Source organism: Podarcis tiliguerta (assembly GCF_965153285.1).
Source record: "Podarcis tiliguerta genome assembly, chromosome: 5".
In the NCBI taxonomy this organism is placed as follows: domain Eukaryota; kingdom Metazoa; phylum Chordata; class Lepidosauria; order Squamata; family Lacertidae; genus Podarcis; species Podarcis tiliguerta.
In genome coordinates this window covers 55,567,486-55,583,775 of record NC_139538.1, presented here as the reverse complement: position 1 = coordinate 55,583,775, position 16,290 = coordinate 55,567,486, and the positions used below count along the sequence as shown (strand labels likewise).

General features: G+C 40.6%; 1 protein-coding gene across 6 annotated transcripts in view; it reads left to right on the top strand.

Moving 5' to 3' along the window:
* The window catches only part of ADAM12 (ADAM metallopeptidase domain 12), a 189,768-nt gene that overhangs the window by 159,210 nt on the left and 14,268 nt on the right, over nt 1-16,290 (top strand). For 4 of the 6 annotated variants that reach the window (XM_083439608.1, XM_083439607.1, XM_083439606.1 and 1 more), the window contains 7 exons: nt 624-732; nt 835-1,033; nt 8,235-8,312; nt 9,395-9,503; nt 13,323-13,458; nt 14,207-14,318; nt 14,951-15,133. In XM_083439608.1, the coding sequence (XP_083295734.1) occupies nt 624-732; nt 835-1,033; nt 8,235-8,312; nt 9,395-9,503; nt 13,323-13,458; nt 14,207-14,318; nt 14,951-15,133 (926 nt within the window). Of the gene's footprint in view, nt 1-623; nt 1,034-8,234; nt 8,313-9,394; nt 9,504-13,322; nt 13,459-14,206; nt 14,319-14,950; nt 15,134-16,290 lie in introns of all 6 variants that reach the window. The other 2 variants (XM_083439605.1, XM_083439604.1) reach the window with 1 other exon arrangement.

The following is a 16,290-nucleotide window of genomic DNA, read 5'->3' as shown; positions in this document are numbered from 1 at the left end:
ACGTATTTAGTCAGAAGAAAACCCCATTGTGGTCAGTAGATTTATTTCAGAGGATATGTTGTAGGACTGCAGCCTCAGGTATTTAAAATGTTATTCAAGGATATAGGATTGTCTCCCTAATGAAGTTAAATTTTCAAGTCATCATGAGTTGTCCAGGGACAGATTTGTAAATCCGGGGACTGTCTCTGGGAAACGGGGACATCTAGTAACCATACTTTAGAAGAGCTGTCACAAGCTCTGAGGTTCATAAATCTTGGATGATGTATCTGTCACTGGTTCCTTTCAGCTGTGAGGTCTGGAAGGAGCTAGCAGCAGTTGAAGCATCCAGAAACATTTAAGCTAATGAAACTGTATCATGACTCTCTGCATTCAGGACCAGCTGGGTGAGCCTTAAGCATTAGGCTTCCCAATGGAGCAAGACAACTATTTGAAGGAAGTTGTAGTCCACAGTGAAACTTGTGAATGCCTCCCACATGCCTCCAAACCCCCAGTCAATCTGGAGTCCAGTGCAGCTTCAACAAAATCCATTCCCTTTGTTTCCTCCTCCACTCCCTTCTTCCGCTGTCCCCAACCAAAAATGTTGCATACTTTATAAGATTAAAATGGCTTTGCCTCTTTTGTAGGTGCTAAACCTGCTCCTGGGATATGCTTTGAGAGAGTCAATTCTGCAGGTGATCCTTATGGAAACTGTGGGAAGGATTCCAAAAGTTCTTTTGCCAAGTGTGAACCCAGGTATATGCTCTTGTCTTGCCTAATTGGAAAAGAGGTTGGAACTGTGCCAATGGTAGATGCTAACATCATTAAAATGATTAACATTGTTTCTTTTCCCTTTAGAGATGCTAAGTGTGGAAAAATTCAGTGTCAAGGGGGAGCAAATCGGCCTGTAATTGGTACCAATGCTGTCTCCATAGAAACAAACATCCCATTACAAGGAGGAGGCAAAATTCTATGCCGTGGAACCCACGTATACCTGGGCGATGACATGCCTGACCCTGGTCTTGTCCTTGCTGGAACAAAATGTGAAGATGGAAAAGTAAGGTTGAAAAATCTTATTCCCAATAATCCAGTCTGTGTGTCTAAAGGGAAACTCAGTCTTGGTCTTTACAAATGAAAGTCACACTTTCTGCATTTTGTAGTAAAGGTTTGGCAGGCCAAATGAAGATGCTTATGCAAACAATTATGCTGTTTAAGTATACTCAAGAGTTTTTTTGAGAATGAATGGAATCAGTTTGTTGTTTAGCCAGAAGGCATGACTATCAATTTTTACATAAAAGTGCTGAAAAAGGAATTTATTGTGCCAGTGAAAGTCATTCTGTCTGTATTTTAACATGCTGCAGCCAGCTATTGACAAATTACCGGTATTTCTGAATAGAACTGAATGAAGAAAGAGTGAGTGATGGTGGCTAAATGTAGAGCTGCATATCTGCTTGATTATCAGTTCATCACTGAATGTGATTTACAGAATTTCCTGTATCCAGAAGAATCAGCTGTGCTGATGAGAGAGTTCAAGTTATTCACTTATAATATTTACATACAATTTAATATGGAAAATCTCTCACCAGTTTAATTTTCATTAAAGTCCATTAAAATATCAGTATCACAGCACTATAACCAAAAGAACAAAGAAATATAAATTAGAAACAGTGCATCCATCAATGAAACATTCAGTGAAACATTAATAAAACAATAAAAAGATCAGTGTGGTGGACCTTATGAGCCAAGAAAAGCCTGCATAAATGAATGGGTCTACAGGAGGCATTTGTAACTTGCCACTATGACCTAGATAAAATTCACATTAATTACTCCATCTACTTTTGCTTCTAGCCTCACCCACCACTGGCTTATAGCTGTCAGAAGGTTGGCCAGAACCAAATACTGCCCTAGGGCTAATTAGGATTCCCCACAGAGATGTTAAATAGCACTGCGGACAAGGTGATGCCTCGTGACAACTGGCAGTTCAGTTGCTAGGAGGCCAAAACTGGCCTTATAAGTAAGAGTGGTGCCACCATAAAGCAGTACTCCTAACTCATGCATGCAGTTTAAGAGAATACAATTGTCAGTGGTATTAAAGGCTGCTGTGAGATCAAGCAGAGGCAACAGGGTTGCACTCCCCCATCCCTCTCCTGTAAAAAAGTCATCAATCAGAGCGACCAAGCCAAGTCTGTCTCAAAACTAGGCATGAACCCAGATTGAAGTGGGTTGAGATAATTAGTTAGAATAGTGTGTCTCTATACACATAAAGACTCCTGCCAACCTAGCAGTTTGAAAGCATGTCAAAGTGCAAGTAGATAAATAGGTACCGTTCCGGTGGGAAGGTAAACGGCGTTTCCGTGCGCTGCTCTGGTTTGCCAGAAGCGGCTTAGTCATGCTGGCCACATGACCCGGAAGCTGTACATCGACTCCCTCAGCGAATAAAGCGAGCTGAGCGCCGCAACCCCAGAGTTGGTCACAATTGGACTTAATGGTCAGGGGTCCCTTTACCTTTTATACACATAAAGATAACTCATAGACAACCTATACCCATCTGGCCTTAAACGGATTCAGTAATTGCAGATCAGAGGACATACATTCCAGAAAGTATTGCTCTATACAACAATTTCTCCCAGAGTTTAATTGTGGACTGTTGAATTTATTTAAGAAATTGGGGGGGGGGTATGACAAGTGCCAACAACTGCTGGACCAATTAATACGTTCCACAATAGCTATCAAGATTATACCTCAACATAGGCTTCAAGGAAGGAAACCAAGGCACAAAATGAACACTCAAGTCCTTCAAAATCCTATTAAGCGGGATTGTTGCCAAACGCCTCTTAAGGACCATCTGCTCTTGGACTTCCCTGATAACATTGAGGAAAGCTGGACCCAAGCTAAAGACATCCCTTATTGCAGCCTGTGAACAAACTATTGGATACCAAACCAAGAAACAGCAGGACTGGTCTGATGAGAATGATAGTGAGATTGAACACATTATTAAAAAGGAAGATCTTTCAGATCTGGCAGAGAGATATAACTGCGCCACTAAGAAAAAAACCTATGCCAACACTAAGGTTCAAAGAAGAACCAGAGAACTAAAGAACACCTGGTGGATAAAAGAAGCTCAAGAGATCCAGCACTTAGATAACACTCATGATGCACAGTGTTTGTTTAAAGCCACAAAGACCATCTATGCACCAATAAATCATGGCATATGCCCCCTACGCTCAACAGATGGTAGCACACTTCTAAAAGATAAAGAATAGATATATCAAACAGATGGAATGCTCTTTAATCTGAATAGGCTGAAAGCAAAAAGGAAGGTTACCATAACTTCTGTCATAGAGCTTCAGTATGCTGATGACAATGTAGTGTGTGCACCAAACATCTTAAATATCTTTGCAGAAGCTTACGAAAACATCCAAAAAACCAAAGTGCTGCACCAACAAGCACAAAATAACCCCTCTGTAGTGCCACAAATCCAACTCAATGGTGTAACGGAGAGTGTCGATCACTTCTCTTACCTGGGCAGTTATCTTTCCACAAGCACCAACATTGATGCTGAAATCCAGCACTGCCTGAGCTCTGTGAGTGCAGCTTTCTCCCGATTGAAGTCCAGAGTGTTTGAGGACCGGGGCATTCACAGGAAAACCAAAATGCTTGTTTACAAAGCTATTGTACTACCAACCTTACTGTATGCTCGTGAAACATGGGCCACTTATAAACACCACTTCCAACTCCTCGAAAGATTCCATCAATGCTGTCTCTGAAAAAAGGTTACATATCACTTGGGAAGACAGGCAAACTAATGCCAGTGAACTGGAAGAAGCAAAGATCCCCAGTGTCGAAGCAATGATTCATCAACATAAATTTTGTTGGACTGGTCATGTTGTTCGGATGCCTGATTATCGTCTTCTAAAGCAACTACTCTATTCCGAACTTACAAATGGAAAGCATAATGCTGACGGTCAACAAAAGAGGTTTAAAGACTCACTCAAGGCAAATCTTTAAAAAGTAGTATAAACACCGACAACTGGGAAACACTGGCCTATGAGTGCTCCAATTGGAGAACAGCCTTTACCAAAGGTGTTGTGGACGTTGAAGACGCTCAAACTCAGTACAAAAGGGAGAAGCGTACTAAGAGGAAGGCACATCTGGCAAACCCTCGCCTTGATCAACTTCCGCCCAGAAACCTATGTCCCCACTGTGGAAAGATGTGTGGATCCAGAATTGGCCTCCACAGTCACTTACGGACTCACTGTTAAGACCGTGTTCATGGAAGACAATCTTACTTGGCTACAAGTGATCCCCACAGATGAAGCTTTTTTGCAAAAATTAATTCACATGCTGCTGTATTTCCTGGAGCTCATGGTGTTTCCTATTGGCTTATAGAAAATACCTTGGCCTGACAAATAATAACCATTATACGTAGTGGCTTTTGACTGATACTTCCGTCTGCTTGTTCATTAGCTATTTGTTTTGGCGTGCTTCAAACCTGGGGACGTTGCCAAGATGAACAGCAGCTTCTGCAAGACAAAGGCAAAGCCTTTCAGTTCTAAGGGAATAAGAAGCATATTGCTTAATGTATCTGTGCACAGATTTTGCCAGGATTTCTATGTACAGTGGTAATCCAAGAAAATAAAATTATGAAAAGACATGGGAAACTACAGCTAAGAATTTGAAACAAGCAGTGTTAAAGGGGACTTCTGTGTTATTGGCAGATTGCATTTCAAGAGAAGACATTTGGGTATATTTTGTCAAAGCCTCAAAACTTATTATTGCTTTTGAGGTTTCAGTAGTTCCCACTGTAGTTAGTTCCCACTGACAGCAAACTTTAAACATAATGTGATTATGAGTTGAGTTTTATGTTCCAGGTTGCTCCAATGCAATGAGAATTGTACAGGAACAGAACTCTACTCCTTTTGACAAAAACAAATGAAGTGCAGCAAAGCATTATAAGAAAGATTTATGTTTATAAAACTATATTTAAAACATTTGTTCAAAGAGGCTGCTAGAGAGGAGGCCTGTGGTACGAAATCAGTATTTGTGGAGACTGTCATAAGCTAGAAAGACCAATGAATTGACTGAATAGAAGGCAGAGCCTTATATATACTAAAATATTACCAATTTTGTATTTGAATGGCTGATGTGTGAAACTGAAACATATTAGATCTACAAGCATAAACTGAATTAGCTCTGTCGAAATGTAACCAACCCCACTTTACTTACAAGCTTTTAGTAGGTTGCAGATAGAGCGGCTATGTGTCCTATTTTACAAAGTTACTCCTCTTATTTAGAGATTTGTCAGAGGAGAGTCATCCTCTGTTTGAAGGAGTCCTCTATTTGCTGGGCTCTCCAGTCCAAGTCCAGGGAGCACAAGTTGTCCATGATCAGTCAGAATCTGGACAGAAGACTGTTCATGAGATGTATTTCTGTTTAAGTAATATTTATTCCTAAATTTGCAAGTATACATAGAAATTGGCAGCAACAAATTTTATGCAAATCTATATACTTTTTGGTGATGTCTTCAAACTCTTTAACAATATGTGAATGGCTATCCTAGTTACCAGTCTCAGCTCTTAAGTATGCATGATTTTAACAGCTGCCCTTATAATGTGAACAGAATTCTGTGTACCATTGAATACTTGATTGTTTGTGAACCATGCTGTAATTATACCATGTTCCTTATACCATGTTCCTTCCTTATGTGTTTTGAAGCTGCTTCACTTCCTTCCCATTTTTCCTCTTTCCCCTAGGGAATATTTGCCTTGCTTAAGCAGCCTTGTTGTCTTCTGCTTCACCCCCCACCCCCGCTTCTTATATGATTGTGATTGACTTTTATTCCTGCTGAAATAAGCCCCAAATTTAGAGGTGTGCAGGTGCTATATGTCATATATCTGACTGTTGACCTGGCGTCTAATACTCATTCCAGCAGCATATAGTCTTTTCTCAACTTGGATGATTTATCAGACAACCTGTAAATGGGTCGTTTTAGTTTGCATTGTGCTCTGCTTTTATTGCAGTGTCAATCTTGCTTTGTCCCGGCCTTTCAGCTACAGTGGAATAGTGAAGTTAACTCTCTGTAACAATTGCATAAAGTCTCAAATGAATGCTTTTGATTACATGCCACTCCCTGTTTGTTCATTTCTCCAGAGATAAAATGCAAATGCATCTTTTTTAGACCAATGCGAACATAATGGCTATATCTAAAGTGCAACTCTGCATGCATGTGATTCCAAGAGGAAATTAGTTTGTGAATGGGTGGAGGGATACTGCCATAACTTTCTGAATGTATTATAGGAGTAGCCAACATGAGGCCCACCAGATGCTACTAGACGACAAATCATTGTGCCTGGCCATAGGCCAGGGGGCTGATGGGAGGGCATGACATTGGCTAATCCTGAGTAAATGAGCTCCAATTCTGGCCCATTTTGGCTCTGCCTGGGCCATATCCTTCACCAGCCCTGCTCCATGTGTTCCCCTACTTTGCCTGGCTGGACTATGTCTATGAACTGTTACAAGATTGCTTGCCCAGATAGAGGCTGGAGAAATGTGTGAGGGAAAGTGTAGAAACATCTGGTTTTTGTGTGCCTTGCATTTAGCCTGCTGTACAAAGGTAAGAGTTGCATCCATTGCCCCCACCCACTTCTGCCTCTGGTCTGCGCACCATTGCCATGCAGCCCCTGGAAAGTTGACCCTGGGGTTTGGGAAGTGATGGGCAGATATCGCACCTGCTTTCAACAATGCAAATGATTTAACATATGAGGTGAACATTTTCACCGTATCTCTTCTCAGCCATCTTGTAATATCTAGAGAGACTTGACCCTTTAATTGTAGCTTGGATAAAAAAAAACCTAATATCAAATTATTTGGCACTTACTGTGTTACTCTAGTACAACATTGTTGGTGTAGTGCAATTGTTAAATAAAAGTTGTACCAGTTATTCTTTATAGCTGTACTAAATGAGTCTAAACTTGAAATCAGAGTAGATAGATAATTTTATGATGGGTATTAGTAAGAGAATATATTACCATATTTCACCACATACTACTGTGTAATAGTCACACACCCTTTCCGGACCCCAAAATTTGTCCCAGAGCATTTCCCGCATAATAGTCACGGGGGTAATTCTGAGACAAGCTGCGGGTCCGCACGGGGCTGGGGCTCAAGGTGGCTCCTGAAGCAGTGAGGGCTGGAGTTTGGGCCCTCATTGGGTTGGCCCCAAGCAGAGGTAGCTGGAGAGGTTACGCAAGGGCAGGCCTGGGCTGCTGCTGCTTTTGCCACCACCTTGGGTCTCTGGAGTCAAGAGGCAAGGAAGCAGCTTGGTCATGGCGCCATGGGCTCTCGCTGTGCGCTCTGGCCTTGAGGTGAGGCAAAGCAGAACTAGGTTGCTGCTGCCGCCACTCACCTTTTGCTCCCTTAGGGTCACCCCAGCCAAGAAGGGGAAGCAGCGGGTGAGTGACCCCCTCCGCTGCCCATCTGCAACCCCTGCCCTCTGCCTCCATCCCGTAATTCACCACATAATGGTCGCACCCCCCTTTTTGGAAAGGAAAAATCAGCACAAAAGCATGTGACCATTACACGTTGAAATACAGTAATTATAATTGATCCTCTATAGACCAATGTGTGTGAGTTAGCACAAAGGGGGGAAAGGGCTAGTGCCTGTTTTTAAAGAGCCCAAGTTTTAGAGTCCAAATCCCATTGTTAGACATTTTTACAGAAACATAAGAATTGGGGTTTTGAACTTTCTTTTTATAATGTTTCCGCTCCTTAAGGCAGCTGGGACACCTTCCCCCCTTTTCAATAAAACAGAGCGTAGAATGCAAGGTTAGTTTAAAATGGTTTGCCCACAGTTACTAGGTCTCAGGCTTGCATTATGATTATTAGAAATGATAATAAATGCAGGTGAATGTTCTTAGTTGAAAAATACAGCAAGAGCCAGCTCAAAAACATATCCGAGGCAGATAGCTATGTTAAAGCATGTTTGTTCCATCCTGAAGCAGAGGAGAGGAACAGGAAACAGACCTTCCTTCCTGCCTCCACAAAGTTGATTGGGTGTGACCTAGCCTTCTATAGCAATTTACAGCTATGTGGACATTAACCCCTTTGGCTACTAACTAGCACAGACATGCATTGTTGGGCTTGCCTGCAAACTCTCCCACATTTTAAGCATTTCTGGAAAGCACAGCACAGAAAAAAGTAAAATAAGCACATACATTGTCTGGCAATAGTAATCCTGCTCTCCTTTTCTTGTTGTATAGATCTGCCTTAACCGCCGCTGCCAAAATACCAGCGTATTTGGGGTTCATGAATGTGCAACAAAATGTCACGGACGTGGAGTAAGTATTGCAGATCCAATTTTTTACAGTCAGTCAACACCCAGCTGAGCAATGAAGTATTCATTGGTTACAGCTTTTGAAATCTATGATGCTTTGTCATATATCTGTCAATGTTTTTTTTTTAAAGTATCCTTCCAAAAAGATCAATTTGAATGCTCTTTTTAGTGTCCAAGAAAGGAAACGTAGTTTTTACCTAACACTTTGTTATTTATTTGTTTGTTTATAGTTTTATATATGGCCCTTCCAACATGTTGCCAGGGCAGTTTACATTAAAAATCAATTAAACATTTAAAATATAAATACAACCTGCATAATAGACCAAAAAGGCAGGAAGATCTCAAAAACAACATAAGAACAAGCAGGCAAGATTAAAATTGTTGAAAAAGCCTGGCAATTTTGTTTGAAAGGCCTCTCTCTGGTAATCATCTTCCTCAACCTGCAGATCTGAAAAGTGACTATACAATGTATTATAAATTATGTGGTCTCACTCCAGTAATTGATGTTAAGCATCTTAGTGTTAAACTCAGATGCCTGCCCTTTTGCACAAGTTCTCTGAATGCCTTAAGACATTTAGATTAGCTCCCAGCATTTACCTGTTTTTACTGCCAGTTCTTAAAGCATGAGGTCAGGTGGAAACTCTACTATAATTCTGTGGATTGTGGATTCAAGTCTCACTTGATCATCCACTGATTGGCTTTTTTTAGTTTCTTCAGTGGACTGAGGAAGTAACAGGCAAGTGGGCATAAATGACAAAAAGACAATAGTTTTAATACAAAATACAAGTAGGGAGCCTGGTGTTCTCCCTGAAGAACTTCCTACATCCTTTTGCAACAATTCTGTGGCTACAGTTCCACCACTGCTTTTTAATTCTGCAGTTGACTTTTTTTTAGTTCCATTAGGAGATACATTTTGAACAAAGTTTCTGTGGAGCAGTGCAGCCTACAATCACACCAAGATGTAGTGTTGCCCTATTTTAATAACTTTTAATAATTATTGAGTACAGTTTTCAGACTAGCAGTGGAGAGGCCTCATGTTATGTACTGCTTTCCATACTCATGTGCATATTTCCCTTTGTTGTTAAGGTCTGCAACAATAAAAAAAATTGCCATTGTGAGGCCCACTGGGCTCCTCCCTTTTGTGACAAGGCAGGATTTGGTGGCAGTGTAGACAGCGGGCCAGTTAGACAATCTGGTAAGTAAATGACTTAACTGCAGAGCAAGCTTTATTATGAAGCAAAAGCCATATGGTGTTTGCCGTGGGCACGAAGTTTACAGAGGACTCCAGAGTTTGTGTCCATTTCTGGATTTCCTATTCCCTGGTTCGTTTGTTACCTTGGTCAGCTCTCTTGCAGATTGAAGATGCTCGTGCAAGTGGTCCCCTTATGTGAGCAATGTGATGTTGTGGGAATAAGCTCAAGCAAGATCACAGATAAAGTCTGTGAAAGTCAGGACACACACTACTTGTGTTTTAATAATAATAATAATAATAATAATAATAATAATAATAATAATAATATATCTTTATTGTCATTGCCCCCTTCGGGGACAACGAAATTACTTGACTGCTCCATAAAAACACTAATTAAACAATACAGTATGATACAGCAAGGGAGATTAGTTGACTTTCAAAGTCCGGGCTTCCCATTCAGGGCCGAGATCGCTCTGGAGAAGAAGCTGTTCTTAAGACGGCTCGTTCTTGTCTTCATCGTCCTGTATCTCCGTCCCGACGGCAAAAGCTCGAAGAGACAGTGACCAGGATGCAATGGATCTTTTACTATGTCCAGTGCCTTCCTATGGCACCTTGTGGTATAAATCTGCTCTAAGGTGGAAAGTGGGCAGCCAACAATGCTCTCTGCTGCCTTAACAACCCTGCACAACCCCATCCTGTCCTGGGTAGTACAGCTTCCGTACCACACACATAAGCCATAAGTGAGCACGCTCTCAATGGCACAGTGATAGAAGGCAAGCAGCAGTTTCTGCGGAAGATGGTTTTTCCTTAGTATTCTCAAAAAGTACAGTCTCTGCTGCGCCTTCTTCTCAGTTACTGCCAAACTATAGTAGCAATCATAGATGTGCTAATACAGGCATCTCCAAATTCGGTCCTCCAGATGTTTTGGGACAATTCCCATCATCTCTGTCCACTGGTCCTGTTAGCAGGGATGATGGGAGTTGTAGTCCCAAAACATCAGGAGGGCCAAATTTGGGGATGCCTGTGCTAATAGAAAACAATGTTTCAAACTCTTGAAGTACTTAATTATTCATCAAGATAATAGTTTAACCTGGGTGAAAACTGCTTTTTGCAGCATCATCAAAGGCACTGATTGTCCTGGCAGAGCAGGATGTGCTAGACAATGATGTTTTTCCTGCGACAGGCAGAACAGTCTTGTGCCCCTTTTATTTGACTAACTATTTAATACTTAGGGCTCTACTACACATGCATTTCAGCATGCAGTTTTAGTTTTCCATTTCTGCAAAAACGCACCTAGAGCACACACTATGAATTCTGCGAACTGCATTTTTTCTTCATTTTACGATGAATGCTAAGCGTATAAAAGAGCAAATAAAAAAGTTTATTTTTTCTCCCTCCTTTTGTAAACAAGACATAAGGCATAAGCGCAGTGTCTGACATAAGCATAATAAAAGTGAATTTGGGGGCTAAACTAAATTTGGGCAGGGGGCGCTGGGTGGCTCTTTGCACCCCAGCAGCACATATGCTAAAGATTGCCCTGCTTCCTGCTGTTGTGAGTGGATTTTCCCTCTGTGTGAGAGCTTGTTTTTTCCTGCTCTTTTCCACGATGCCATTTGCTTGAACAAGAGCTCACTCACCTGGGAGTGCAGATAGACACCAACCCATTCCTGCATGTGCCTCAAGCTGGAAAGGGTGGTGTTGATTGAGATGACAGTCTAGGTGGTGACTTCCCAGTCCATGGACTTGATGGCGTTGCTTCAGTTGCCAGGGGTGCCTGGTCTCCTGCCACCATCTGGTGTCATGGGGACAGCATCACTTCAGGTTTCAACAGCAACAGCTACATCAGATCTGGTTCATCTGTGCCTGACGTTCCACAGGATTTGACTTCCCTCTTTTAACTTTATGCCATGCTCTGATGTCTGCAGCTGTACTCCTAGTTTAACTAATGTGACAGAAGAATCCAACCTACATTTACATATACAGCTAGGATTTGGCTTGGAAATGATATCGCTTTTTGTATGAACAGTGCTATTGAAAAGCAAATTAGATTGCATTTACTGCATACCATTCCCTGTAATGAATTGTAATGCTGAGCTTGTGACATCATAATAATATCCATATCAATGCAGTGGCGTTACAATTTCACAGCAAGATATAGCTGACTAAAGGGGGAACTGTAAGAGAGAGAGACCTTTGCTATAATAATCACACACAGGAGTTCAACAAGCAAATTAGACCACAGTACTAAACTCATTTCAGAGCAGTCCTATGGACAGGGCCAGCTCCAGCTTTGAGGGGCCCTCACCACTGGATAACTTTTAGCTCTACTTGAGTGTAAATAAATCAAGTAATGTACATGCATGTGTGAAACAGCCCATATTTCCAAGTGAATAATGAATTTAGTCTGCATACACACTCCCGTTTTGTCTGCATCTAGTTCATCCCCACTTGTTTGGGAAGCGGTATGCACATTGTGTTTGCCACAATCCATACCTCTCCTGTACAATAATGTTTCTTATGAAATACTGTGTTTTGGCGGATTTCCCCCAACCTAAACCCGCTTTGATCTACATTAAGAAAAGGAAATCATCTAGCTGCATTTTAAGCTACGAATGTGTACCATAGCCATAGTACGTAGGGATGCTAATCTAAATCATGGTGTTGTGTGTGTGAACTGTAAGCTACTTGCAGTAGCTAGAAAAGGGAAACTGATTTCATGTAATTTGTACATCAAGATTGACTACCTTCATTTTACGCTTCATTTTATTTTTAGAAGAGCTGCATTTCACATTAACATGCCCTGCTACTTTAACAATCTGTTTGCAATGACAAAACTGTGCTTTGTAAATTAGGGGTTTCTACAGAAGCTAATTGTTCTTTTACACTTGACCCCTTACTAAAGTGGCTTAAATTATTATCTGAGCGTTTGCACATCAACTGTGTCTGATTAAAAAAATATAGAAATATGGTTTAAGTATCTTTAAAAAATTAAGTAAAGCTTAGCGCTACAATAAATCTGTTATTCTTTAAGATGCCAGACACAAAACTTGTTTTTTCTGCAATGGACTAACAAAGCTGCGCCTCTGTAAATCTGTAAATAACCTGGTGAGCTTTACTCAAAACTATTTCACACACTTGCTAGATCTTTCTGACACCTCAAATAATATACAAGAGAGTTATGTGAAGACAAATTATTTTTAATTGCTTATTCTGAGTTCCATGCAATTGGTTTAGTTTTTACTACTGAAGCTCTGCCCTGAAGAAAAGTGCTGTGGGATGTCCTGCTGTTACCCATTTTCTCCTCTGTTTCCTATCAACCCCCATTAATATTTACAGCAGATATACCAAAAAAAACGAGGGCAGGAATAAGTATGGAGGGTGTCAGTGCTGAAACATAGGACCTCTTCTTGCTATGGAGCAGCATGGTTGCCATTTATTTCCCCACAGTATTTTTTCATGAAGTTACTAAACTCTGCTATAGTAGTAACATGAGATATGAAAACAAAGTTGGAGAAATGGACTTCTCTGAGAAGAGCCATGCCATTTTCAAGGCGGTTGAGGGGGTTGGGGCCCATAGTGGTAGTTTTGCCATGGCTCCTGCATGTAATTCCACAGACCCATATAATTTATGCATTCCTACATTATAGGAGCAAAGAGGATGGAGACACAGGGGAGCAGCAACCATGCCACTTCTCCTAATATACAAGTTAGCTGAGTAAAACAAAATATTTGTTTTTGACTGAAGGTTAGTTATACTGCGGACATCAGGTAGACAAGACTGTTCTGGTCATAAGAACTGTCGATTTGTTTGTTTGGTTTCAGATAAAAGAAGCTTAATAATAGGGCTACTCATAACCACCCTGTGCCTTCTGGTTGCTGGTTCACTTATGTACATCAAAAGGAAGATCTTGATTAGATTGTTCTTTATTAATAAGAAGACTACAATAGAGAAACTAAGGTATGATATATAAGTACCCTCTTTTGTAAAATGAACCGTGATAGAGATCACACAAGGTTATTACATGCTGAAGTCTAAAAATCTTCAATGACAGCAGTGGGGAAGGCAGCTTTTCCTCCTATGGCTGCTGCAGATGAAAAGATGGTGCTTCATACTGAGATTGAGGATGTTTTGCTTCTCCCAAGGGGAATTGTACTGGTTGCAGAGAACACTCTGCTGCTTACCCATGCATCAAATGGGGGTCATTGCCAGACTAGCACAGGTGGCGAGGCCCTCATATGAGAAGGTTGTTTCAGAAAACTACATGCTTGCCTTTTTCTCAGAGCACTTCTCAGATTGCATCAAGGCCACAGGGACCTGCTATTCAGACACACCCTTCTTTTTATTTCACTTTGTGGATAAGCAGTTAAAAAGGGAGGTTTGCCTTTACTTTGGCCTCCTTAAAATATTGAAACCTTGGAGTAGCATTGTTGTTTCTAGTCCACTGAATGAACCACAATATCCATAGCTGAGGTCATTACAGCTTAAGCACCAGCATCATTAGAAGAGTCTCTCGGGTGTTGTAAAGCAGCATTTCCACAGATTGCAAGAGCTAATTTAACAGACTAGTGGCTCCAAACAAAAAAATCAATATTTTTTTCTATTCCTGCTGCAAGTGTGGTGGATGGATTTTACTTTCACTGTTTACTAAAGAAAGTAAATATTTTTTTTAAAAAATCCTCTGTATACACACATGTATGTATTTCAGGTCTGTGACTCCAGCAAGGCCTTCCAGTTCATTTGAACCTAATCATGTTCCTATCACAACCCGCAATAGTATAAATCTGGTGAAAAAGTCACAAAATTTGAATACACCTAAGGTAGGTTCTCACACAAATTATTGCTGATAAAAATATTTCCCATAAGTTTGAAGTATTTTTATATGGGGTGATACAGTGAAATAGTGAAATTTTAGAATATTTCTATTAATACATGAAATAAAGTGAAAGCCATCTAGGCCTAAAAATGCACTTTGGTCTCTAAGTTCTAGTCAGATGGAGAGTAAATAAATGTATTTTGACTGTGGATTGCAGCCACCATCTCAGACAGGGGCAATGCTTTCCAACATTCAAGGATTAGTGTTCGAGTAAGCTTCTGGAACCTTAATTGGTTGTTCCTTGGCTTCAGGAAAGGTAAAGTGGCCGTATTAAAATTGAAACAAGTGGCAGTTAAAAGCAGTCTTGAAAGCAATAGTGTTTACACCTATTAATTATAAGATACGTCTGAGAAGAACTATAGGGATCCACTCCAGTGAAAGTTAAGTATTTTAGGTCCCATTGATTTCAGTGGGAGAGTTAATCTCATACTTAGAACACAGAGTCTTTCCCCCTGATCCCCTCCTCTTGCTTTCTCTCTTTCACTCAAATCAGTGAAATCTAAAAAGGCCAAACTTTGACCTCATCATGCTTAAACTATAATTGATTTGGTATAATATTGTTTTATGGATCTGCAGAGACATGATCCACAAGGATTGCAACGATATCACACAGGTAATGCTAGCAATCCTGTGAAGACACAGAATACACCACGGTCAAGCCCACCAGAGCGTATTGTCCCACCCCTGTGTGAATTACCATGTCCGCAGCCCACTTCCAGAAGGTTGCTGCCTGCCAGCCCCTCACCCAGATGTGATCAGGTATGTGTTTGTTTGTTTATCCGTTTCAACTCTATGGCACCTACAGCCACCATCGGTCCAGAGCAGAACTGGATTACTAGCTATTTAGATGTCATATTGATTCTTCAAATCACACCACAAAATAGTTTGCTCCATTTTAGTCAATCTCTCTCTTTTGTTATGTCTTTGTTGGTTGATTTCATAGCAGAGTGAAAGGGCATGCTGAAAGGGCATGTAATTATTGTTCATACCTCCATTCTAAATATTACCATTGACATCTCTTCCTGCTACACCAGTATATTGTGGTACTTTGTGGCATCTTTATGATGTATATGCTTATGATATGCATGCCATCTTAAGGATCGGAATGCCCCTTATCCCATAATTCAAGAACACCCTTCCTGTGGGAAGCTGGAATGAAAGTGTTGCCTTTTCCTATCTGTGTTAATTTTTCTAAATGCAAGAAGTGCATTTTTACATGCAGAATCATTCAAACATGCAACCCCCTTGCAGTTTCAGATTGGCTGTGCTATATGTCGTCTTTGGAATCTGGAGACTGAGTCAATGAGTCAATTTTATTTTATTTAGAGCCATAAGAGCCATTTAGAGAATAAGGAATAAATGGGAGGAGGTAAATGGCCAGTTAACTCAGCTCTTATCCACCCAGGGAACTGGACTGGCTTTTCATTGCACAGTGTGTTCTGGGCCTCATATACTTCGCCAAATCAGTTTAGAGGGGTGATTTTGGTAAGAAAAACAAACCACAGGGAAAGAAATATGTTTCCTCTCCCATATGCAATCATGTCATCAAGACTGTTCCTTCCCCAATTGCTTAAAATTAGAGGGGAAAATATCAGGGAAAATATTTGCATAGCTGAGTCTGAACCTTTGTCTCTGGAACTCACAATCGAAAGATATATAGGTATTGCTGTGAAGCATGTGTTTTAAAATGTGAAATTGGGTATATTATGACCCTTTTATGTTTCATATCCGAAGACAGTCCACAGGAATTTTATACTGAAGTACTATTTATAACTGCCTAATGTATAAAAACATTTTTTCGTAAGTAACAAGAGCTAGCGGTTATATTGAAAACCATTTCTCTGGCTTACATGTAAAAAACTGACACATTTAAAAAGCCCCCAAAATTACTGATCTAAAGCTAAAGGAATAAATCC